We start from the raw sequence: 26,847 nt of genomic DNA on the forward strand, positions 1-26,847 counted from the left end.
TATAGCTAAGTGGATGCAAACTGAGGCCATACTCTAAGTGAAATAAATAGGACACACATGTGTAAATACCGAATAGTTTCTCTGGTGTGAAAAACTAAAAGTGTAAATAAGGATCAAAATGTACAATTGATATTGTGAAATAGGAAAAGTCCAAAGGAGAAGAGGAAATGGGAGAAGTAGGGGAAAGGAAAGAAGGGAAAATAAAAAATGTGAGAAAAGGAAAAAATGGAAACAAAGTCTTTGTAAATAGGGAAGGGTGGAGGGGGTGAAGGGAGGGCAGGGAATGGGGAGAAAGTAAGAACCAAGATGCATCATGTAAAGGTACAAGATCCCAATGATGAATGTAAGTGTATTGTGTACCTAAAATGTACCAATAAATAAACTTTAAAAAAATGTCTCTGGTCTATCAGATCTGGCAGAACTTTGCTTCTTTAAAATAATTCAAAAAGTAATTGAATTTGGAAAAGGGGCCTGCCATTCGTGTCCAATACAATCGCATGTATGAGATATTTGGCTAATATATGGAAGATATCAAAGTGTCAAACACTATGTATAATAACAGTCTAATTACGGGGCTTCCGGGGGGATGTCATTATATGGCTTGCACTTGTTACCTGCCTACGATCCACCTCCTGCTTTATGAGTGATGTTTAAACATGTCGGATACATTAAATGTTTTTGGAAAACCTGAACTAGACTTGGAAGAATGTTATGTCGATGGAGTTTTGATGGTTTTGAAATATCGCTTAAACCGAATGGCTCAAGATGTGCAGTCATATTAAATCAATGCTGAAAAGTTACAACTCTAATAAATTGTATTTATGCTAATGGTTGAGTCTGATTTACTGCAGCCATTAAAAGTGAAGAATGGGGCAATAGTCTTTTCAGAACTGCCATTTTCTCTATTTTCTCTTTTATTCTTTCATAGCTCCGCCAAGTGTGCCAGCTCCATCCAGAGTCCGCAGCATCGATGGCTACAGTGTCGAGGTGACCTGGGATGAACCTGTGGGGGTTAGAGGTGTCATCGAGAAGTACGTGCTGAGAGCCTACAGTGGGAATGGCCCCCCTGTACCCCGAACGCCCTCTGCCAGCGCTGAGTTTGTGGATACCACTACCTTCACAGGTAAAGGGATTCCTTAAAGGAGTAGGTCTTATAAACTTCTGTTTTGATTGGATTTTAAATAAAAAGTGTTTCTGAAAGCTTTTTTTCAAAGTACGTTAAATAAACATATATTTTTCCTCATTCAAAACAGTCACCACCATCTTGTGTGGTGGAAGCCATAGCTTCCTCGCTGGGATGAAAAGGATAACTCTCCAATGTACATTACCTTCATGGAGAATTTCCTTCCAAGGTGACCACTGATATTTTCTCCTTCCCCTAAAGGCTAGGGCAGAGGTGACCTCAGTCCTTGTCACTCCCTAGACCTTTTTTAAGGATCCTACATTTCTACAGGACCAGCTTACCTACTTTACCATGCAAAACTTTCCTCTCTGGGATTAGCCCAAGTTCACACCACCATTATTTATTGTAAAATTGCTGATTAGTCCTAATTACCTCAAGGTGGAGGAGCCTCAGAGCTCCAGCAGTTTGAATGGCAAACCAGCGAATCAATTTCTCACAGTGCAGCCTGCCATGAAGTGCGATTACAATGAAATACAGCCCGACACATCGCGTCCCCTCTCACCCTGAAATCCATGCCTATGGAGTAAGCCAGTGTTTTTCAGCTTTATGAAACAGTAAACATTTCAGTAGAAAGCCACATTTGCCCCTGACCAAAAAAAGGTAAAATGGGTCAAATTTGATGGAAGAAATTTCCTCAATGAAAAAATTCATAAATTCAGTCCCCATATACACAGGTGTTAGAATAGCCTTAAATATCTTTCCTCTTCCCAACATCTCTATTGCTCATCCCCCTCCAGTCTTTACTCTCTCCTTTAGATTTTCCAGAATCTACAGTCTTTAAGTCCTGTATAGAACCAATTTGCGAAAGAAACCACACCCTGCTCTGGCTCCTTCTGTCCCTATAAAATACCACCCTCATTAATCCCACAGCTCACCCCTTTCCATGTTGCACATGGCCGCTAAGCAGGCTGGAAAATCCCAGGCAGTTTATCACTGGACATTCTCAAGCCCCAATTTTAAACAAGCCTCTGTAATGATACCCATCCCGCCATATTTCTACAATAAACCCCTTCTCCCCTTCTCCTATTTAAATATTGTTTATTTTTCCAAGCTATCCAAATGTTAGATTCCCTTGCTCATCCCACTCACCTGCTGCTTTTATATTTTGTATCAAATTAGACACCTTAGATGAAAACAGACTCTATTATGCATGATTTTTGTTACTTTCTTATTACAAACTATGGAAATGTACTAGCTGCATTTTTCCTGGGATCATTCAAATTCTGTACTAATTGCATTTTTCTGTCTGGTGAGGATTTTCTGTCTGGTGAGGTTAAATGGGTTAATATGCTAAAACACTTGAAGCCATTTCTGGCACACAGTAGGCATTGTATTTGGTATCATATTAATTTCATTATTTTTTTAAGACTTCTCTGTCTTTTTTTTCCTACCTGATTTTACAGCACTTCCCTTATCGTATCAAAAATAAAACCTTCACACACTCTCTGGACCCCAGCACTTCCTGTTGTCTCAGAGACGTTGCTGGTAGCTTATCCTTCATATATTAGGACCTCTCTCTGCTGCCTAAGTGTGACTGCAGGACCATCATAAGCAGCATCACCTGAGAACTTGTTATTAATGCAGACTCGGTGACCCTCTTCCCACCTGCTGAAGCAGAAACCAGGCCAGCACTCAGCAGCCCACGTAGTTAGTAATAAGTCTTCTGCCGCGGCCAAGGCCCCAGTCTGAGAGTTGCTGTCCTGGTGGATCCCTCCCGGATCATTCAGATTCTCTCTGTTGTCCCTAATTGTTAAAAAACAAATGCACCCACATAATCACAGAGATCTGTCCATCTCATTCCCCCCCAGGTCCCTTTCTCCTCTTTCCAGACTTCCTTTTCGTGGGAGGTACCTAGGCACTGGGTGCCCACTGCACTCTATCTGGCTTCTGCTCACTTTGTGGCCATGGTCACATGTGCCAAGCAACGTTGTAGGACCCTCATCTTCCTTCACCCATCGGCAGCATTCTGCACAATAGAGTCAAAATGTTTGTGGCAATTCCTGTCAAATTAAAACATGACAGTGTGTCCTGAGCCACCTTATTCACTGGAGCTGGCACCGTGCAACTTCTAGCTCGTCCTCAAAGTCAAATTGACCATGAAAAGTAGTTTTATGTGGATTCAGGACATCGAGGCAGCCAACACAGCACAACCAAAGACACTCGTGAAAGAGAACCTCGAATTTCTTCAGAAAGTGGCGCGAATGATGGGATAAATGTGTTTAAAGTGAGAGGGACTATCTTAGGGGCACAAATGGCAATGTGTCTTTTACTGCAACAACTAAAAACATTAAATGTTCAATATATTTTTTGATCACACCTTACACTTGCAAGAAGAGAGCGTGACTCTGCGTATGTGTATAGCACCAGCGCAGGGGTAGACGTGCAATGCGCAATGTGAACGGGAGCGAGCAGCTGTCTGTAATGTGTATAGCACAGTGCTGAACTTGCAGTGATTTTTTTTCAACAAAAATGGCAGTATGTTTTTTTTTTTTTTGCCAGTATTACTGCCAAATACACAAACAGTTACTTTCACAATGAAGCAGAATACAGAATTATGCATTTTATTTTATCCTAGCCAACACCAAGGCTTACTTCTTTTGCAACATGTCTAAGTAGCTTAGTTACTAACTTTTCTATTGTATGACTCACATTTTTTCATTGATTCAAAATATCTCTTCACATAAAGAATATACAAGTGACTCTTGAATTTTATCTTTTACTTTGATTTGCATTTTATGCACATATTTTACAAACTTTTATAATATTAATATAACATTTTAAAGGATTTTTTTGGTTAATTTTCTGTGAGTGATTGAAAAAAATGAATATTCTTCATTCAGGGTAGACTATTATTTATATGAGATATACCATACAGGTAGTATATACTGCATTCTCTGAGATATTCATTCTAAATTTAAGGTAAGATCAAATCAGAAGCTGGGTGCAGAGAGGCATTTCAAATTAAATCAGCCTCTTCCATGATTCTGAACCCTATCTCCTTGACAGTCAGCACCATGTATTATAGGGCATGTAAAGCAGATGAGTGGTACATAGACAGAAGAAAACTGTAAAATCACTGACCAGTTGGTATTAATTTCATTTATTTTTATATACTAAACCTGTTAAAAATTAGTAGAAAGGGCCGGGGATTTAGCTCAGTGGTTCCACCACCTGTTCCGCAAGTGCAAGGACCCGAGTTCAATCCTCAGTACAAAAAAAAAAAATTAGTGGAAAATTATCAACTATTAATGTGATTATGGCCATTTCTCCTTAAGATACTGAATTTTTGTTTGCACTTTTCTTATTCTTAGTATTTTATATTCATCATTTATATATTAACCTTCAAAGTCACACTGTTTTAGCTATCTCTATTTTCAATGAGTTGCATATTAATTTGAAGTTCTTTCTATTTTAGTAGGGGAGTTTCACTCATTCATATTTATTTTTATAGTTGATGTCATTGCTTTTATTTCTGCCAGTTTTGTCATTGTTTTTTAATGACTGCCAAATTTTCTATTCCTGCCAGTATGGACTAGAATTTCTGTAATTTTCTTCCCCACTAAGCTTCTGTGCTGCCTGCAATTTTAACACATGGGCTGGCATGGACATGTGCAGCAGGGAGTCTTCAAGACTGAGGACAGCTCTGGCTTGGCCAGGAGGACCCTGAGTTTGCAGACTCTGGATTACAAGGGGATATGTGAACAGAGAACCATCAAAGCCAGCTTGGGTAACAGCCAAACTCAGGGAATTTCACAGTAAAGAAAATGAATACTAGAAAGGGGGGGGGGGGGGAGTAACAAAGTAGAGAGCCAGCAACCTGAGTTTGGGGGTATACCAGTCATCTTTCTGTTGCTATGCCAAATACCTGAGAGAAATCAAATTATAGGAGAAAGGTTTATTTTGGCTCATGGTTCCAGAGGATTTGGTCCATGGCTGCTTGGCCCAGTTACTTTTAGGCCTGTGGTGAGTCAGAATATCATGGTGGAAGCTTGAGATGGAGAAAAGCTGCTTTCTCCACTAGACTCTGCTTGCTAAAGTTTCCACCACCTTCCAGCACCACTGGAAGCTGGGACCAAGGCTTCAACACGTGAGCCTTTGAGGGGCATTTCAGATCCAAGCTGGGACAGGTAGAGAGGTTAAGGGTGTATAGATTGGTGAGGGAAAGCCGGGCTTCACCAGTTGTTGTAAGAACCAGGTACCAGAAAGAAAAAATAGGTAAAGTGGATAAAAGTAAGCCTTGTTATTGATCTTGAAAGTAGTTCCCCTTTGTCACTTCTGAGGTTACTTTTGTTTAGATCTTAATATTTTCATTAATTTGCTTGTGAGAGTCATATTTATTTGGCGAAAGTAACGCTGCTGCTGGTAGTACAGGCAATTTAGATTTATTATCTGATATACGGTTCTTTACCAATTAAGTTAAAAAATGCTACCTGAAAATTTTTTGGCTTCTTTTCATTAATTTTTTCCTGTTAGTAATGAGCTCTTTTTTTCTTCAAATCTGGGTCTTTCTTCAACTTGGAAAACCTTCTCTTGTGCATATATAGTCATTAGTTCTTTTGAGAAACTGCAGTTTTGGATTTTATGTATGTTTTCCCAGATTGTCCTCCTTATTTTAGTATTTTAAGTGTCCCCAGAACGTATCTTATTTTTATGACATTAATATATTTACGAACAAATCTAATTTTGTTTTTAGAATACACCTCATAGAGTCAAATCATTCTAGGTTCAAAATCCAAATATATCACTTATTTGCTGTGTGACCTCACCCAAGCCTGAAACATATCCCTGTACTGGAGTCTCCTCACATAATGAGTGAGGATGAAAACCTTTTTATTTTGAAAATTGTTGTGAAGATAAAAACGAACTTTTCACTTAAGATATCCTGCTCAGGAGTGATGCCCAGTAGTAACCCTTACACTTTCTGAGTCAGTTTCTGAATTTGGGGCTGTTCCTGCACCACGTCTTTCCTCGTCATTTCCCAATTTTTACCCTTTGTTCCTTCCCCTCAAACCTCCTCGATGAATTCTTTTTTCTGTCTTTGTTTTCCGTGATTTGCCTTTGCTCCTCACCTTATCTCCTGATATTTCCTGGCTGCCTCTCAGTATTCCCAACTTTCACCTTTGTCTCGGCCGCTTACCAGTTTCATGGGCTTCAAGTTCTTTAGATCTTGTCAGTAGCATGCAATTGATGGTTGTTAAATATTGGAGTTTTCCCACATCAGGTTCTCCCCAGAAGGTGATAGTTATTCTGCTCTAATTTGAAGACCACATTTTCATCTTCCTTTTGGGTCACACTGTTTCTATCCACTAAGTGCAACCCCAGTCTTCACTTGTAGAGGTTCAGCTGCCCTCCAAGAATCTACCTTCAGTCTGGATGTGTGTGCAGCAAATTAAAAACCCCTGCGGGGAGGACGTCAGAGTCGGTTGAGCTAAACCTGCATTAGCCTTGCAGGAACCTGCAGCCTGAGCACCTCTCTTCCAGTGTGTGATGGGGTTGCGGTAAGGTGGACTGGACGGCGCATTGCACCCAGCGGGGAAGTAGGTGTGCCTGGGATTCTACTTCAGTCTTCCTCTTGCCTTTGCCTGGCACCTTCCGTCTATTTCGCAACCTTTGATCATTTCACTGAGATTCTTGTCAGACTGCAGTTCACAGCCGTAGGTGCACCCTGACTCACCAGGAAGCTTTGGAAAGCACAGATGCCTGTGTGGTCCGCTTTACGCGTGTGCCAAGAATCTGAATTCATTTGTCTGGCATTCTGCCTGGGCATCGGTCTTTGAAAAGGACTTTGGTAATTCAGTTGTTTAGTGAGCATTGGGAAACGTTGTAAAGGGGGAATTGACACGAGTGGTTAAGTTTCAGTTTTCTCCAGAAATTCTTGTGACAATTTCTACCTCCCAAGTGAATCAGAAATGTGGGATGGCATGAGATGAATGTGTATCCTTTCATCTAATGTAAACAATAAAACATTAAAGGTAAATAGACAGTATTAACAGAAGACTATCATAGGGCCACAAAAATTAAGTGTGGTGGTGGTTGGGAAGAAGTGGAAGTTATGGTTAGATTTAGAAAAATGCAGAAGGCAAAAGAAAGCAAATGATTAAAAATGAATGTCAACTAAGAGAGAAGAGAATAGTGAAAGAGTATTTGCCATTCGTGAATTTGGTTACCCGTGGATTAAATGAGATAAATCCCAAGAGCAACGGAGAGTCCAAAGGTTAACAGTCCCACTCAGGAGCAAATGGGCCCCACTGGGCCATGGGGTCTGGATCCTGTGCCCTCTCGAGGCCAGAGTTCAGAGCTCAGAGTTCTTGAAAGTTCATTTCCTGCGCCGGAGCTGGGGTCGAAAGCCCAGAGTCATCACTGTGTAGCTGTAGACTTGTTGCAAAGGGCTCCAATTAAGCTGCTCTGGTTCTCCCTGCAGTCCAGTTACCACGCAGAGCTGCTTCCCAGAGAGTGTCTTTCCCCTCAGGCCCAGGGCTGTGCAGGCCCAGGCCTCGCAATTGGATTTCAGATTACACCATGAGTGGCTGGGTTGGAGGATTGGCATGTGTACAGTTGCTTTTTCCTTCGGATTCTTAAACATGTGAACTGGATTATCAGCACAGTTGATACAACATCCAGCACAGTGCTGGGATATAATTGGTACACCGAATATCTTCTCAAGTTCATTCTTTCATTATTTTAAATGAAATCTAAGAATTATATTTCTTTGACAGGTAGAGTAGAATGACCAGTCATAAATAAACAGATCTACATTTATGTAGCAATACAGAAAAGATTACAATTGATAATATAGCTATTATCACTGAAAATAGTTCAGTCTTTATATGCAGTAGACTCTAATCTTTTATCCGAAAAAGGTAGGTTGCATACTGGAAAGCTGTCTCATTTTTCCATAGCTGCCACTAATAATTAGTGACTCAGTTCTGCTGATCCTAAGGTGGTTCTCGGGTTGCTTATTAAATGCCTATTCCTGGGGTCCCCTGCCAGAGTGCAGGCTGGCATTTAGAAATCTGCATTCACCTCATCGAGTTCTCCAGTTGGTGAGTTGATAAGACCTAAAATACTACCATCGACACAGGATGCCGAAACTGTAGGAGGCTGTTAACCGGAAAGATGACTTGTAGGGTCCCCCGCAGGGACAGTGGACAGAGAAGTGAGACTCATGGTTGGGGCTCCCTTCAAAGAGAACAAAGCCACAAATTCCTGCAAAGTCACTGACTAGGGGGAGTGAGAGGAACACACAAACCCAATGTACTGCACAGCCTGGACCATGTAGGAGTCTGCGTGTGTGTGTGTACTTATACGTACACATAAGTGCACATTGTATATTTACATTATGTATATCCTTACACTTGTGGACACACACGCAGAGAAAAAACCCTGTAATTTAATTCCACACTTTTCTTTTTTACAATATTAAGAATTCTTACTCTACACTTGTTAAAATGGCCCGTGGCTACTCTGTGTGTATCCTTGTATTTCTTCTTTGGACCAAAAGTTCCTGGAGAACATGTATTATGTGTTATATTTAAGTCTTGTTCAGTATGTTGCTCAAGGCTGGAGATCAATATAGCTTTCTTAAAATAATGAATGAAGGAATGAATAAGTGGATTTAGTTTTCTGCTACCAAGCCACTAGTTAATATGTTACTCTGGATTGAGTATTGAACTATTGGTCCTACTAAAGTCTCATCAGAACTATAGTTCTCTAGAAATTGTTGTGAAATAATATACAGAACAATCACAACTTAAACATATATTTGGGACCTAACACCTATTTTCCCTATAGAAAAAATATCGGTACAGTGAAAAGAATCTCAAGGTTTATTCCAAAATTTATACTTCTTAATTAAATGTATGTACCGTATAATTACAATGTAAATAATAGAACCCAATACTGCTGCAATGCTGATAATTATGCAAAGCAGAAAATATTTTAAAATTATCCCTTATGTTCTAGGCTAGTGCGAGATTCTATACTCGTAATTTGTTTTTATACACTACCAAATATAGACCAAGCTCTCCCTCTAAAGTGTGATATTATGTAGAGATGAGAGTTTTATGAGAGGGAATTCAATAGAGATGGGTTTATCATTTTTAATTCATTTCACTTGAGAAAGAGAGAACCCCAAATAACAGTGATTTAACCAAGTAAAGCTTTTCTTTCTCTGGTAATAGATGTCTACTGTTAATCAAAACAGAAGTGGAATGTCATGGAGCTAGGGCTCCCTCCACTTTATCTTTTCACGATACTATCCTTGGGAACAAGTCTTTTGCCTCATGGATCAAGATAGCTGCGTGAGCTCCAGCATCCACTGTGATTTCCACCCAGCTGAAAGGAAGAATGTATAAAGATACACATTCCCTTTAAATACTTATTTAAAATTTGTTTCTGTACCTCTAATTAGCTTCTATGGGCAGAACTTAGTCGTATGGCTGTACCTAGCTACAGGAAACATTGGAAAATATTGTCCAGTTTCAAAATGATAGCTAAAAAAAGCTAAAAAGTAAAATAGCTTATTTTACTGAGGAAGAAGAATGTGATATGTAATAAGGCAATTAGTGGTCTCTACCGCCATCAGCAAATACTAAAAGGAATGACAAAAAATTCATGTTGATGGTAGTGTTAAAAGATGAATTTTGAAGAAATCTTTGCGAATTCATACCACTCTGTAGATTAATATTCTACATCTTCAGTTTATTCCAAATACTTTTAAAAATATAAATCTTGAAAGATACTTGTTTGAAAATTTCACAATACAAAAATATGGCCTCTGACATAAACAGTAAAAATAGAAATGATGTCATGTTCCTGCTTAGCTAATGTAGAAGAATTTCATTAGGTAATGTAGTGTTGATGAGTTAATAGCTTTGTCCAACTCTCCCGAATACATAATGTGCCTTGGTGACTTCTACATTGTCAATATACTGTGTAAGAGTTTTTAACTTTTTTTAACAAGTTACTCATTTTGTTTTATGAAGTAAGAATTTGAAGTAGAAGATTTAAATTTTTTTAGTAACACTGTACCATGGTTAAAAATGATGATAATCTGTAAATTCTGCTGTACAATGATAACTAGGCATATCATTAATGCTTACAACAGTCAGTACAAATACTATAAAGTTATCAGTGCGATTTGATAATCACCCCAAAATATTGGTTTTTCACCTTTGTAAGTCACCTTTTTACCTTTTAAAATAAATTTAAATGTATTTGCAATGAATCAAAAAGTCCACTGTAGACACACACACACACACACATATACACATACACACACATATACACATACACACATACACATATACACACACACACAAACACACACGCTCACAGAGATTTTCTTATAAAGGAACATTGTAGGCTTACAGGCTTGGTGCTTGAGGGAGCATGCATGCTACCTTTTCTCTGCAAACGTTAGGGTTTAGCAGTAAACTTGAACCTCCAACCACATTTTAAGGAGGAGTTTAGATAAAGTATTTGCTATAAAAAGGGTGCTCTCATTTCTGGGAACAGTTCCTTCACATGTTCCTTTTTCTTGTACAGTTGGGGCTTAGATACAGCAGGCAGAACCGTGGTCTGGAGAGGGAAAACAGACTCTGAGCCTGGCCCTGTGCTCCCTTCCTGTGGGGAGGAAGCGGCCCCTCTGCCATGGGCTGGTTATCAAAGGTGTGGAGGGTGCTGGGAAATGGGGTTCCCTTTCATTTCTTTTCCTCCAGGCTCCTTGCTGGCTTTCTGGTGTTTTCAAGCAGAGCTCCTGGATCCCAGTGTCAGCCCTGCATGTAAGATAAAGAGTTAATACAAGGATGTGGCTTCCAACTTGTTCAGGGTGCAAACACCAGAGACTCTAGCTCTTACCATGAAGGCACTGAGTGAACCTTTGAGGGTGGATGGGTGGATGTGAGTATGCCGCGAGCCTGTTCATTGCATAATGCTTTGAGGGCAATGAAGGGCCCTGTTTAAGCCATGCTCTGAGACTGGGATTAGGCCCTATATTTTATAAGGGAAACAGAAGTATTTTTTTTCCTATTTGTAAGCATCAAAATCTGCATAGTCTTTGATCCAAGGCACAAGGTCTTCCGTGTTTCCTGCTGGAAGTTTGAAACAAGGTCAGCAAGCAAAATCTGTTGTAAAGTTTGCAGAGAATCATGCAGCTTGGGAGTCATCAAGTTTGCTCTTCCACCTTTTTGGGTAAAACAGAAGTGGACTTCGTTTTTATGAAAACTTATTTTTAGAAATCCCCCCTTCCTTGTCTACTAAGAACCAGAGGGGAAGCGTCCTGGGTGTGTTTCCAGAACTGTCCTGGCCCTTCACATTTTCATCCCTATTTAACACACATAATATTCAGTTTCCTGGGGTTTCTGTGTCCAAATGTCCGTGCTAGGACTTTCATTTCTTTCTGGAGGTGCCTTCCGGTGGACAGAAAGCATGGCACGTTGGATGGATCCCCTCTCTTCAGTCCATCTATGGGCTGGTTTAGGGTGTAAACTTTAAGAGTAGAATTTGTCTGCACGCAGCCGGAACCCGGGCCAGAGAAGTCGCTTTCTCCTCTGCGCCTGTCCCTGTCGGGTTCCCTCTGAAAAGGTGGCCTCTTCCTGTTGTGTCTCCAGGTACCGTCGCCGTTCTGCCTGTGTGGTGTCCCTTACCAGATGGCCCTCTTAATAAATGCCTTGCCCACCCGCACTTTCTTGATCCAAATGCGAGATGCCAGCCAATAAATAAGAGCACTGCACTCTGATGATTTCTTTTGAGTTGGAGGAGGGCCCCGGGAGGGGAAGCCAGAAACTGTTGGCCTCTGACTGCTCCTCTTTACCAGCCAGTGGATAGAAGATGCCGCTTAGATACTAAGGGACTGGGGCCGAGGAGGAGGGAAATCCATTGCTGAGTCCATTGAAGTATCACGCGGGATCTTTGCAGAGGGACCGCTGGCTTTGGACTCGGGCACACAACTGCCGTGTGCACATTTCACCGCCAGACTAAAAGTGCAAGGGAAATGAGTGGGTAATGAGAGCAGAACAGCCAGTTCTTTAATTGAATTAAAAGCTGGGTGACATCGGTGCAGACACCTGTCCAATTACAGATGGGCCAAGGTGTTTACCACTGCTGTACGAGCGATTCGAAGATGACAGAAATCTTTCCGCCCACAGATTAACATAATGAAGGAGAACAGATTACGTGGATGTGGACGGCGGCCAAAGACCTGGGCTGGCAGCTGAGGCCGAAGGCGGGCTGGGGAGGGAGGAGAAGTCTAAGAAGGGTGTAAATAGAAACCGAGTCCTTTTCACTTCTCCAGATGTGCTTGGCTTTGAAAACAATGCCATTTCGCGCCGTGTCTCAGGCTTGGGTTCCCGGCAGAGCATTTATACTTGTCTGCATCCAGTCAGAGGAGTTAATCATAAAATCTCAGCATCAAAGCCTGCTCCCCTCTCACTTCCTGCTTCTCGCCCCACACCGTCCTATTAGAGGCACAAAAGCTTGTCCACCTGGTGTCACCACCACGGTGATTCTCTCTTCCGCAGTCGGGCTGCCTGCAATTATTAATATTTCTCTTTGACTCCTTTGAAACTTGAGGTTGGAGCAAAGGAAAGGAAATGTTGGCGATATTAATCATCAGTCAGAAGAAGCAATGGCTGTGACTTTGGAGGCCCTTGGGAGGGAGCAGCGAGGTGGGCACTCATACAGGGAGGGTGCAGGTGAGTGGGGGTCAGGGTGTGACAGAGTCCTGGAATTTTCAGTCAAACGCCCAGTGCCCATTTGCGGAAAAGCATAACAGTGAGAGCTCCTGGGAAATGGGGCATGTGTGAGGCGTGGTTGGAAAGTGCAGTGAATGTTAAATATTTTCAAGAAATTATTACAGTAAAAGACACATCAGCACCAGTGCCCCTCAGAGGGCTCCCCCTCTGAAAACCCTTCTCCCATTGCGCTTGCCACCTTCTGAGGCAGCTCTGCAGTCCTCTTTCCTGAGTGTCTTTACTTGCACTGTCATGGCCCCCTCCAGGTCCTGAATGGACTCAAACTTTTCCCTTTTGTGGTCATTTTCACCTTAGGGAAGAGCAGAAAGTGAGAGGGTGCCAGATCCAGGGAATAAGGTGGATGGGGCCCCGTCGTGATGGCTGTACAAGGCTGCCTTTCTGTTGGATGGCACTAGGCAGCAGAATTCACAGTATTTTTTATCATACTTCCTTAAGACACAAGAGGAAACCCACAGCTGCTTCCTCGAGTGGCAAAACCATGGGATGAATGTGTCTGGAGCGAGGGGGAGGATTTGGTGGGGATAAATTTGGATTTGGTGGGCAATGCGGCTTTTACTGTAATAAAGTTTTCAAATATCAGCAATCACCAGGTATTTTGATAACACTGCAAAGTGCAAGGTTGCTCCCCCAGCAGCCGAGGACTGCACCGCATGGCTGAGCAGGGCTCAGACAACACAGGCTTCCCCTGTGCTCGGAGGAAACTCTCAGCACCGTTTGGAGCCATAGGCAAGGCAGCTCTTAAACTCCCACCATGATCAGTTTCCTCCCTTTAAATGAGTCCTGCCCTGCTCTGGAGCTGGGGGCTTCTGCACCAGCGTGGCCCATAGGACCAAAGTTGAAAGGCAGAGGGCTGCCCAGACTTGCAACTCCCTCTGTGTGGAGCATCCCCGCCTTCACTATCAAGGCATTAATGCAAAACGTGAAAAATGCATTATCACCAGGCAGTGAGAGCCCCCCTTCAGTCCTGATGGCAGGAAGATTTTAATCCAGATACCACAGGTGCACCTCTGTTTCATGGGACTCTAACACTTTTAAGACATCAATAGTGCTTACTTCATGCTTATCGCATGTTTCTTCAGCCTGCCTTCTTCCATTATCAAGAAAGTCTGGCAGGTTGCCTGACATGGTCGGGACCATTTTCTGATTTCACAGAGTTCTGTGGCTGAAAGGGAGCTTGAGAGGTCATTCCACCTGCCTCACGAGGTGACAGTCACATGAAAGACAAAGCCTTCTTCTCAAATGAGGACATTCAGAGCCCAGCCACTCCCCAAGTTCCCGCTGCAAGGCACCATTGATTGTAAACACCCCAAGTGTCATAAAAGCCGTGCTGCCCCGTTTTCTCTTAGTGAGTTTTCTGTGGACGTATTTTCCTGTCTAGGGCTCCTTTGTAAATATATCACGCTGTATATTTCTCGGTATTCTTTTAAGTATAATACTGACACAGACTCCCAGTAACCATCCATTTAAAATTTGTCTTTAATGAAACGCAGGCCTCTTACCATCTTAAATCAGTCTGAATCTTATGAACGCCCGTGTCCCCTTGCATGGGCGCAAATATCCTGCTTTCTGTGTCACTGTGTCTATCATCAGAGTCTTTCTAGCAATAACATTTTCTTATATTAAAAGCCTTATAAAAATCAATTGTCTCCCACAGGCAGACAGAAGAAAAGTTGATAAATGCTTTCTTAGAATGATATATTATCATAGTAGCACTATTTTTTCCTGCAGAGTATATAGTCTAAGAATGGCCTGGACACTGAAAGCCAGACCCAGGATAATCCTTCAAGGATCTCAGGGATGTATCCAAGACCACCTTACTTAGTCTTGAAGAGAATGTACTTTTTCCTCCTCCTTTGGCAATAGTACAGCTTTTTATAAATATCAACCAGGTAAACGCTCCATTCTGAGAATCAAAGAGAGATAAACTGTGGGTTCTAGACAAAAATGTTGACTTTGTCACTGTTCCCATTTACTGAAGATGTCTAGGGGACCAGCCCATCCTCTTGCCCTGACCCTTAACTGTAACCTGACAAGAGGGAAGAAGATGCTATGCTATTCTCCTACTCTTCTGTACTCAAGTGGATGGTACCGATTTGTCTTTGGACGAAGTATTCCCGTGGATCCATGGACTTTGCCTTAGAGATGTAACAGGACTGGCGAAGCCCTTGGGTTCTCCCTGGGAAGGGGACAGAAATACCACACCAGCCTCAGAAAGCATAGCACATGGATTTGAAAGTGTGATTTATAAACTACCCACATCTTCTGTTTGGGATCTAGAGTGGCCAAGACCCAGCACATCTGCTCTCTTCTTTTTCCTGTTCTGTTCTGCAGGTCTCCGTTCCCAGTGTTTATGATGGTTTTATTTGAAATGGGAAATGTGAACACATTGATAAATGTACCAAAGAATGATCTAGTTTCTCTCCAGCAACTTTCTTAATAGAAACTTAATATTTTTATATGAAATGTATTAGAATTTGGTGAACTTCTCCACCAAGGACAGACATGGAGAAAGCAAGTTTGGTGTCCTTTCTAACAATTGTCTTTAACTAAATAGAAACCTTCTGTTATTATGGACTGGAAGTTCTGATCGCCTTAACATAAATAGAAATACTAGTAGGGGATTCATCACACACACACACACTGCTTTAGTGAAATCAAGATGGGCTAAGTAACATCATTATTCAGTTTCCTGGGGTTTCTGTGTCCAAATGTCCATGCTAGGACTTTCATTTCTTTCTGGAGGTGCCTTCCGGTGGGCAGAAAGCATGGCACGTTGGATGGATCCCCTCTCTTCAGTCCATCTATGGGCTGGTTTAGGGTATAAACTTCAAGAGTAGAATTTGTCTGCACGCAGCCGGAACCCGGGCCAGAGAAGTCGCTTTCTCCTCTGCGCCTGTCCCTGTTGGGTTCCCTCTGAAAAGGTGGCCTCTTCCTGTGTGTGACATAGCATCTGCACATCCCTGTGGGTGCATCCTGTAGGCAGAGGTGAGAAACCTGGCCTTGGAGGAGAGGTGAGGACGGCGACAGCCAGGTGCTCACTGATGAATTAACAAAGCCAAGTGTTTAGAAAAGGAAGAAGCCCGAGGACCCAACTCTGTGAACCAAATGCCGTGTAAGAGGTGGAGGATGGTGAATTAGTCAAGGAAAGAAGGAGTTTGAGGTAGTTGAGGAGAGGAACACTCAGTAGCACTGGAGGAAGCCTAAGGGAGACCAAGACTGATGGGTTCCAGAGAGAAAGGGCTACTGGATTGGAAGTTTCAGGGCGACCAGTAATGTTTGAAAGATAAAAATCACTGAGTGGCCGTGGAGGCAGAAGCTAGTTGCAGTCATAGCATGACTTGGACTGACAAAGCTTTGTGTCAGAGCTGTCCCCTTACATAGCTTGGAGTTGAGTGCTGGGTGCTTCTAAACTCAGTAGCCATGGTGGCAACCCTCTGAAGGCAGGTAGTGCAGCCTTGTTGTCTCATAGATGAGGCCTGTGAGGCCGCTCCTCCAAGACAGGGTCTCCCATTATCTGTGTACAAATGGAGGAACCAAGACACAGAGCTCTGAACCACTTGCCCACACTGTGTAGCCAAACAGTAGCAGAGCTGGCCTCTGTGCCCAGGCTGTCTGGTCTGAGTGTCCGGGCTCTCTGTAGCTCCACAGTGATGGTGGATGTGCCACATGGTAGCTTGAGAACTTCCTAGCGGGGAGAGAGCTCAGTGTGTGGGTCATGGTCTGGGAGACTCAAGAGGAAATGGCACAGGAGCAGCAATGAGGAGAAGCAGAAGACTGACACAGGGATTGAGAGGTTAAGGCTGAGCCCAAGGGGAGGTGGCCCTGTGTGCATGTAGTTCATTGGCTTGCTGTGCTCTTTGGCCATGAGCTTTGATGCTGATGCCAAGTGGGTGGATGTTTCCATTCAGAAGCAAGGCATGGGGCTCAGGGGCTGCAGGGAGGCCTGGCGAGCTGTGGGATGCAGACCCGAAGCAGCACCCAGGCAAGCAGGAGGTGTCAAAGCAAGCGATGACTTGGGACGTTTGCTTCATCCTAGGCCTTTGCTCTTTCAAGCTTTAAAATTTTCTGTTCGGGAGGGTGACTACAAAAACATGTCCCGTGAAAGTCTGTATTTGAGTGATGGACGCTGTCACCAGCATTGGCACTTGAAAACAGGAATGTGTTCTTTAGGCTATTGAAGGTTTACTCAGTAACGAGACATCCGGAATGGGACTCTCTGTTTATAAGAATTTAGGGTTAAAGATTACTCTTAAGAAGTCCCTTAAGAAGAAAGCACCAGTGGCAAGCAATTGACCAGATTATACGTTTGATACTCTTTAATTCACAGAATTAACTAAATAAGGAATGTCTGTCTTGATTATAAACAGCAGCAAACAAAAATCTGTTTTTGTTTTCACAGGTACTTTTAATTTGCTGAACAAATCTTACATATCCACCATCAAGCCAGGTTAATTCAACACTTTCATGTGCAACACTTCCCTTTAAGACAGGTGTCTTAATTAAATAAACTAATAATTTTGCAAGTAGAAGTACAAAAGCATAATTATCTAATTTGCTAATTGTTCCGCTATGTTAATTTGCATATTTGTTAACTGCAACATAAACAAATAGTTTGTATATGTGTATCCTACTGTTAAAATAATGAAGCCACTCTTGGGAGTAGCATCTCCTGAAGTGTGTTAACAGTTACTGCATAAAAAGGACTCCTTTGTTAAATATGCTTGAAAAATGCCAGGTTCGAGAAAATTGAATCGTTTTGTTTCTGTGGGAGGTCTAGGCGCTGGCCTGAGATGCCAGGCATCTGAACTGTTGGGTACCTTGTACTCTGTTTCACATACTGCATGTGGGTCCCCCCTCCCCCAGCCCATCTTTAGTGGGCAAAACATTAAATACCTGTTTCACAGCTGTCTCGATGGTGAATGTTGTCTCAGGAGCCAGCCCATTCTCTAATCAGGACGATGGATTAAAGAGAGATCTGTTTTGGTTCTCTCTCTCTCTCTCTCTCTCTCTCTCTCTCTCTCTCTCTCACACACACACACACACACACACACACACACACACACACACACCTCTTTGTAGATGCTCACAGTAAACATGCTAGCCCTGTCTGTCCCCTGTCATTGCAGGTGTGTTGACAGGCCTGCTGCCATTCAGAAACTACACGGTAACCCTAACTGCATGCACCCTGGCCGGCTGTACGGAGAGCTCACAGGCAGTGAACATCTCTACTCCACAAGAAGGTAAAGTAATTTCAAAGGTCTTGACTTCCACATTTCAGTCATGAATAATAAAATAGGAGAAGAGCTAAATGCTGCTAGGCCATTTGCTGGAAAGCCCCAACCTAATTTGATGACAAAGTGCATTGCCAGGCCATAATTGCTCCATTTTGGGGGGGGGGGGTACGAAAATGAATCAAACTCCATACCCTTTAATGACATGCATCTTTAATAGCGGTAATGCAGATTAATGGGCTTTTTAATTGCTGTTACATTGTTCATGCAAGAGCCTTGTCATTAATATGAAGCATCTGAAAGATTAATGAAAGCTTCCTCATTTTACTATGGCTCTGAAGTAAATCTAGAGACAGTCTGACTAAAAAGAATTGATTGTATGGCACAGTATGAAATTGAGAATCAAACGGTTGATTTCCATGGTCTCTTTTAACTGCTAAACACCAGCCCAGGCAACAATTATTTCAGTATGATGGAACCTCCAAATGCCAAATGAGGCATTATTAATCACTGCTCAGTTCCTTCTGACTTAAGTCTCACTTTTGTTTTACTTGGAACTTGCAAACTGTTGGCATAAATTAATGTTTCAGAAAGCATACATTCAGAGACAGTAGAAAAGAGAAAATATTTTCGCACTCCAAAGTGAAAGCGTTGCTCCGGCCTTGGAACACATCCCTTCAAGAAATAAGAGCTCTCAAAACACGGGAAGCATTGCTACTTCATACTTCTATCTCCTCAATGAGAGCAACTGCACATTTCTTCTGCTGTCCAGTGGTTAAGTTGTTAGGAGATTTAAAAGCTTGATCTTTAGAGGGGGAAAGCCAGCTGGTCCCTCTTTCCTAGCATCCATCTCCTCACCCCTCTGATTTCCCTTCTCCTCTCTCTCGAACTGGTTAGCTAGCACTGTTTGCACAGAAGATGTAAAAGGGGAAAAAAAGACAGTTCCATACAATGAAGTAGTGACAAGAAAAAACGTTATTGTGGCCCTTTATCCTCTCTATTCTGTTTCTGACCTAACCAGACTCCCCTCACTGGGTCTCCCATCTTCAGGATTTCCCTATCTTCCCAGTCTACTGAAAATAGCGGTCCTTCTCGGCATCTCTTGCATCTGCTGGCAAACAGGGTCCTCACCTTCTCTCACTGCCCACCCCCAGCCCTGATGTGGGACCGGGGTCTCCTGACCCCCACTCTTCTGCACGTCCACGAAATCCTGCCGGTTTTGGGTGCCCTCTCACAGTTGCTTCAGGGTCATGTCTCAGAGAGATCCATTCTCTCCCTCATTATTAGGGAAGTCCCAAACTTCTAACTTTTCGAAGAATTTATTCCTAAACTAGGGAGCAATGTTTGTGCCTAGGGTCATGTTTTCACAATATTGAGTTCGTATGCCTCAAATTCATGGACCACTGTGTAAAATGAAAAAAAAAAAAATTAAAATTCACTCAAAGTAGTTTCTATATATAATTAATTGATTCTCCATTTTCTGGCTGTTTTAATAGTTATATGAACCATGGGCATCAGGTCCCAAGCCCCTCGAGGCCATGGGGCTCTATCAGCTTAATTGCTTTCCTAGACCCAGGCCCGCATAGCAGCACGCTGTGGTTATTATAGTTTTGATGAAGTAACACAGACTTCAGTCAAGTGGACTAGTGAAAGCACTCCCCATCCATCACCAATGCAGATCCCCATAAATTCAGGACAGCTATTTAGCGCTTTCCTAAGGCAATTACTGACAAGCTGCCCGCGAATCAGGAACATATCCATGCATGGGATTTCAGGTTTATTCCGTGATTTATTGGCTTAGGTTTGAAAAGTTTGAGTTAGGAAAGTAAACTAAAATTAGACTCTATAAATCTTTTTTCCTTTTTCCCCGCGCAGCCCCACAAGAAGTTCAGTCACCAGTAGCCAAATCCTTTCCCAATTCCTTGCTACTCTCCTGGAGTCCACCCAGCCAGGCAAATGGTGTTGTAACTCAGTATTCTCTATACATGGATGGGAGGCTCATCTATTCTGGCCATGGGGAGAACTACACAGTCACAGGTAGGATTTCCATCTTTACCAGGTAATAGGAAACATAAGTGTGCACATTTATGCCAGATAACTGCAGTGTACAGGTATATGGAAATGTGGTCTTTGAGACTGCATTGTTTGCTTCCATCTCCTGTCCCATGATCTTTATGATCATTTTAGTCTTGTGATGAAATTACAGGGGACTTTGGAAGGTACTGGCCCCAGGGGCTGAGCCAAGCCCGTTCTAGTCCACAGGTCACAAGACAGAAGCTGGGCCCAGTGTGTTCCCCCAAACTCCCAGGGCCAGGGTGACTCAGGGGTGGCCTTCAGCTTCCAGGGTCCCATGGCTGCTACCTTAAAATCCCCAACTCTGGAATAATCTTAAAATGCAGCAATGTGGTTCACCATGATCTGAATTTTAAACCATTTATGAAGAAGCATAATCCGTAGTCCTGGGTCAGTCCTGACACTTAAGTAAAATGAAGTCAGTTGTTGGAAAATTTCCTAAAGCCAAGAGGCTTCCATCAGCTTTGTTGTCTGGATCGGTACCGTTTTATATTTGTATCCCACTTACGGTGGTTATATATTTTCATTTATTTTATACACTCTATTTGACTCTCAGGTGAGATATTATTAATCAAATGTTGATTGATGTAAAAAGTGAAGCCCAGAGATATTAAGTTCTTTGTGAAAGGTCCCGACAAGTTAGTCAGAGGTGGCATTCATTATTTATGCGTTCACTCTTTCACATTAATGCCAGGGAGAAAGGTTGTGCGGGGCAAGAGCCACGCGCTGTCCATCCTGGCTGGGTCTCACGGCTCCCCAGGGACATGGTCAGACCCTGGGGTGGAGGGTTCTCTTTGTTCGTGTTTGTCTCCTCTCTAACCTAAGAACCTTAGACAGACGAGAATTCTTGTTATATTTTATTCATCACGACTGGATAGCATTATATAATATTTCATCTACAAAGTAGAAATTGTGATTCTCTACATTTCAGAAGTGAAGAAGCTGAGGCTTGGGAAGGTCAAAGCCACAGTCACACGAGCTGTGAGAGTTTGACCCTGATACCAGCGTAGACATTCTGGATACATTTGGGAGTGCGAGCTCTTGAAACAAGTTAATTGTCTTCTCTGAGACTTAGTTTCTGAATCTGGAATGTATAAAGGCCTTCAATATCTTGAAGAAATTAGATTATATATAAAAACATAGAGCATGTTGTTAGCACTTGGTAAAAAAGGCTATAATGAGAGTACAGGCTTCATAGTACAAATTTTAAAAGATGGATTACTTTTACCCTAACAATATTGGATCACAAGATGGAAGCTGATGGCATTGTTTTAATTAAAAATTATTTGAGCAGTGATAACAATTATTAAAACACTGTGGAGTGAACTTTATGTATGTATTAATAGCTAAGACACAAAGAACTTTCCTAGGACCAAGGAATATCATTGTGCATCATGGGCTGGCCTAACTTTTAGGACCAGAAGAGGCATTGCCAGTGAGAATTCTTCTCTGCCTTCCAGGTATGGCCTGGGCATAGCCCTAAGGCTCACTGGCCACTGTTGTAGCTCCTTACTTTTTCATTTTTGTTGTCTTGAGTGAGATTGCTTGTTTGCCTGGTCATTTGCCCTCCTTCACTCAAAGGTCCTGAGCCATGATGGTGGCTGCTTTTCTGCTCTCAGGGCCTATCACAGAGTGGGTGGGGGGGTGGATTAACAACATCCCCTGACTCCTGGGGACAAAGAGGGAAGAGAGTGAGGGGAAATGGATGGAGGGTGGGAGTGGGATGGGGAATTAAAAACAATGGTGAAAAGAAAAAGAAAGCAACCAGAGGAAAAGAAACTAGGGGCATGACAGAACGAACAGGGAATTGGGCCACAGGGAAGTGGTGGAACCAGGAAGCCATGGGCCCTGAGTACTTTCAACATGTGCAGAATGCCATGAGGTGATGCAGGGCAAAGGCCAGGGCAAAGGAGGGAGGATGGGAGCGGAAATTCACACCAGTTTCTTAAAAATGATGCTACACTCTGAATTTTGTGGAATCTGCAGTGCAAGATCATGGCATTTGTTACCACAGTGGGCCAGTACAATGGATGTCTTGAGTGTAATATAAAGTGAGGGAAGTAGAATATTATCTTTAACGTGTCCATAACCATCTTCTCTAGCTACATGTTTCTATGTCCATGGTTCTTCCATGCTTTTTGCTCTTTGTATAGTACTTTAAAGCATTATGTCTCCAATGTCCTCCATAGGTTTTTTTTTTCTAGAGCTTTCTTGGTTTCTTACAAATACTCATATCCTGTGTTGCTCCCGTCCCCAAATAGTTTAAAATATGGATCATGCTTGAACTTCAGTGTTGGTCAGAAGGAACTAAGACTAGAAGGCTAAAGTGAGTTTGAAAGATACACATGATTGTTGTAATATTAAAACTAGCAAAAATGAGGCCTAGATAGGTCAAGAAATTTTAACCTGTAATAGAGTGAACAATTCAAATATAGGAGTAACTGGTCCCAATGTCTGTGCTTTTAATCTATACAGTCTTCTGTTGAATGTATTTTATTTTTCCTCCCCATGCCTCTGAAGAGCAGACAGAGCCTAACTGCAGGCCACAAAGCACCTGTGTTAGTCTGTTAGGATTGCCATAGCAAAATCACAGCCTGGGGACATACATAGCAGAAATAAACTTTTCACACTCTAGAGCAGTGGTGGTGAACCTACAGCACATGTGCTGCAGTGGGTTGTTTTTATCATTGGGGACACTCAAAGTTTCACCGTTACTGCTCCAGAGGATAGCATTTAAGATCAAGGTGTCAGCAAGGTTGTTTCCTTCTGAAATCTCTCCCTTTGGCTGGCAATGGCCACTGTAGTGATTAAGCTTCATTATGTCAACTTGATTGGCATGGGAGCCACCCATGGATCACTGAAGCACATTTCTGTGTGTGTCAGAGTAGGCCATCGAAGTATGACTGTGAGGTCTGTGTGCAGTCCGTTCCCCCTTTCTCCCTGGCACTGTTCTCCTGCTCTGCTTCCCAGGTGTCACACACTGAGCATTTTTTAGCATTTCTGCCACACCTTTCTGCCATGATGTTTCTGTCTGCCTTGGAGCTGGAAAACCATGGACTGAATCCCCTGAAACTATGAGCCATATAAAAGCTCTCCTCCTTAAAGTTGTGGGTGTCAAGTATTTCCCAGGGACAGGAAAGCTGACAGGACAGCCATCTTTCCACTGTGTCCCAATATGGCCTTTCTCTGTGCAGACATATCCTTGGTATCTTTTCCTGTAAGGACACCAGTCTTACCGGATTAGGTGTCCACTCTTAGGACCTCATTAACTTTAGTTGTCTTTGTAAAGGCACTGTGTCCCAATGTAGTCACATTGGACAGTGGGGTTTCACCATTTGAATTTCAGGAGGATGCGATTCAGTCCATAACAGGGACGTAAAGTGTCTTTTCTAGTGCTCGCATACGTTGAATGTCTCTTTTGGCAGAAACTCTCAAATCGCCTGAGAGTTTAATAAAATGGACTTTAAATTCCCTTTCAAGTCTAATAATTCATATATACTTGCAATGTGCACTAGATTTAGGTCATTTCTATCTCCCGAGTCAGTCTGTCCACTCAGACTCACAGAGAAGCCAAAGTGGGCCAGGGAGTCTGACTGAAGTTAGCCAGGGAGAAGGCTGACAGGAAGTGCCCAGCCAGTGAGAAGGGCTTCATTCTTTCCTGGCATTTCAGGCCATACCTCATCTCATCATGACAGCTGTCCAGATGCTATGGGTGCCCATTGTTTCTTTGGGTTGGGGGAAAAGATCCTTTCCATATGGAGTGGAGCTTCCATTCCTGAGGACTTTTGCTGTCAGAATACTGGCACTAATACGGATCTGTCAGATACAGTGCTGAAATATTTCTTCACAGAAAATAGAAGATGTAGGGAAATAATTCACAACAGTTTTAACTGTAACAGTAATATATGCTTATTCAAGATAATTTAAAAGACATACATATATAATATCTGATAACCCTAAAACACAGAGAGAAGCTCTTTGTGTTTTATATAATTCCCTTTAGTATTTCATTTGTCTTAACAAGACTGAGCTAGAACCTATGTATAATTTTGTAGCATTTCACATTCCCTTAACTACAGCCATATCCTCATGTCATGAAACATTTTCTAAAAATATTTTGAAACATTTTAATAACGTTTCATGTAATGAATGCACATTAATGCATTTAATCATCTGAACTTTTATTTTAAATATTTTGTACAATATTATTACACACAGATCTTTGCATGCTAGAATTTTAGAGAACTGCTAAATGCAGGGTGGTGAACTTTTACAGAATATTTGATAGAAATTTCATATCATTTCTGGAAAAATTTATCCATAGTAAATATTTTTAAGTCTGACTATCTTAGAAAGACAGTACTCTTTCATTTTTACTTGCATTTTTAACTACTGGTTGTACTGAGTACTTTTCCGAAGGTTTATTAGGACTTTATATTTTATTTTGATTCTTGTGATCACACTTTTGATGAGCAAAACTTAATACATAGTTAAGGAATAATTTTGAAATGTATCAAGAGCTATGTGGCATATTGTGTTTTTCCTGGTTACAATCACTAGGAGTATTTAAAATTCTTTGCCTTCTACTCTATAAAAACTTCCTTAATAACTTGGCCGAATATCCCCTCCTAAATATTCAAAGTGCCAACTATTTTTTCTCATGCCTGCTCCATTTATTTGTGACCTCTGTTTATTTATTTATTTAAATCATTTACTCATGGTTCTTACCAATGCCCTCCCATGATGCTTAGCAAATGGATCTTGCCACCACAGTGGCTACAGGTGAAAGCACATTCGTTTCAAACCACAAGCCACTCAGCATCTAGATGCTTTGAATTTTTTTCTTCTTTCTCTTAAATATGAAGCATTAAAGTCAAAGGCACTGCTTTACCTTGAGTTAGTACAAAATATATTTAAAAATGCATACAGTTCAAATTTTTGCCTTACATAGGCCATAAGCTAGTAATATGCTGGGTCACTTCTGACACTGAAAAATGAATCCAGTTAGAGAACCTCCCAAAGGCTGTTGATGTTTGCTATAATAAATAGCACACACTTTAAGTCAAACTTTTTCATTCTGTATTCAAAGGTAATGGATTTTTCGTAACCATAGTAACCTTGGTGTATTTCTGGATAAATACATGAGGTATATACATTCTAGTTTTATTTTTGAATATAAACTACCACATTATGTATTACTAATAATATGAAAAATAGGATGTAGGTTAGTATAATGACAGCTTAAACTAGTGTGCATTTTTCTTCTGCAAAAAATAAATATTTATCAAAAGTATAGGTTCAATTAATTTTTCCCCCAGATTTGTGATATTGTGGTGGTGCCATTTATCTTTTTTTTGCAAGATCTCCATTAATCACTTATTTCTGTCCCATAACAGATTTTTAAGAATTTTGAGGTAAAAACAATTGTGCTTTAAAGCTCATGATTAAAAACATTATCAAAAGATTGAGGAAGCCATATTGATATCACTAGCAGAGCTACTGTAGGCCACTGAGTTATGAGTTGTGTGGATACAGTATGACCATAAATAGGTAGGCGAAGGTAACCTTTTGTGAGATTCCTCAGCAATGTAATAGGATTGTTTCAAAGTTCAGGTGAGGTAGTATCCTGATTGATGATGACTATCCAAACTGTAGCCAACCAGATCATTCTCATTTTAAAGGCACACCTCACCAGAAAGTGGCATTCTTTAAGAAGCTTGTGAGATGTTTTAGGGAAGTCTGCAAAGTTTTTAGAAAGAATAGCAAGGTGGTGGCATTCAGGAGAGCAACACATCAACGTGGCAAGCAGGGTGATGTGAGTCCTGCCTCCTGGTGAGGAAAGCAGAGTGGGATCTCAGAATAGTCCTACTTTTCTACATGAATTGTTTTAGGGTAACCCTAACCTAAGCTATTGTTGTTGATAATTCCTGAAATTCAAGGGAAGAATGGCACGTAGAAGCTCTATAGGAAAAATGAAAACATGCAAACATGCACAACATCAAGCCACCCTGCATGTATTTCATCTGATGAATCCATGGCCATCTTAGGCTGAGTTCTAGAACCATCGACGACGTCTTCCCAGTGCCATCCCCTGAGGGCCTATGTTTCTACCAACAAGTCCAAGGCAGAAAGGTACTGACAACAGCAATGTAAGAAGTGTGTGTGTGTGTGTGTGTGTGTGTGTGTGTGTGTGTAAGAGAATAGAGAGAGAACGGAGTGCCAAGAAGGAAAGAACGGATGGGAAAGAGGACTGAGAAGAGGGGAAAGAAAGAGGAAAGGCAGATAAAATTCTGGTAAATTCAAACAGGCAATAAGTATTTATATCTTTGACCAACTACAAGTGTTAAAACTTTTTTTGGTCTTATTTGTCAAGGTCAAAAAGAACCATGTATAAATAGCAACGTAGAAATGTTCATCTTAAACCTTCCAAACACTTAAGTCTTACGATAAGAAATTTATTGAAGAAGAAACTATATTGCTTATGGCACAATAAAAAGCATTTAAAGGTTAGAAACTTTAAACCAAGCATTATGAGGAACCTTATCAACACTCTACAAATTTAGGCTAAATTATATTCATTCATATTCATGGTTTAGAATAATTCCTT

General features: G+C 41.7%; 1 protein-coding gene across 1 annotated transcript in view; it reads left to right on the plus strand.

Moving 5' to 3' along the window:
- Ush2a (usherin) overlaps nucleotides 1–26,847 on the plus strand; it is a 692,185-nt gene that overhangs the window by 306,686 nt on the left and 358,652 nt on the right. Inside the window, exons 29-31 of the mRNA XM_013066500.3 lie at nucleotides 929–1,123; nucleotides 18,063–18,176; nucleotides 20,043–20,204. Of these exons, the coding sequence (XP_012921954.2) occupies nucleotides 929–1,123; nucleotides 18,063–18,176; nucleotides 20,043–20,204 (471 nt within the window). The remainder of the gene's footprint in view (nucleotides 1–928; nucleotides 1,124–18,062; nucleotides 18,177–20,042; nucleotides 20,205–26,847) is intronic.

This window comes from Heterocephalus glaber, unplaced genomic scaffold (assembly GCF_053883595.1).
Source record: "Heterocephalus glaber isolate CG9 unplaced genomic scaffold, H.glaber_assembly_v1.0 deba00001067, whole genome shotgun sequence".
Lineage (NCBI taxonomy): Eukaryota > Metazoa > Chordata > Mammalia > Rodentia > Bathyergidae > Heterocephalus > Heterocephalus glaber.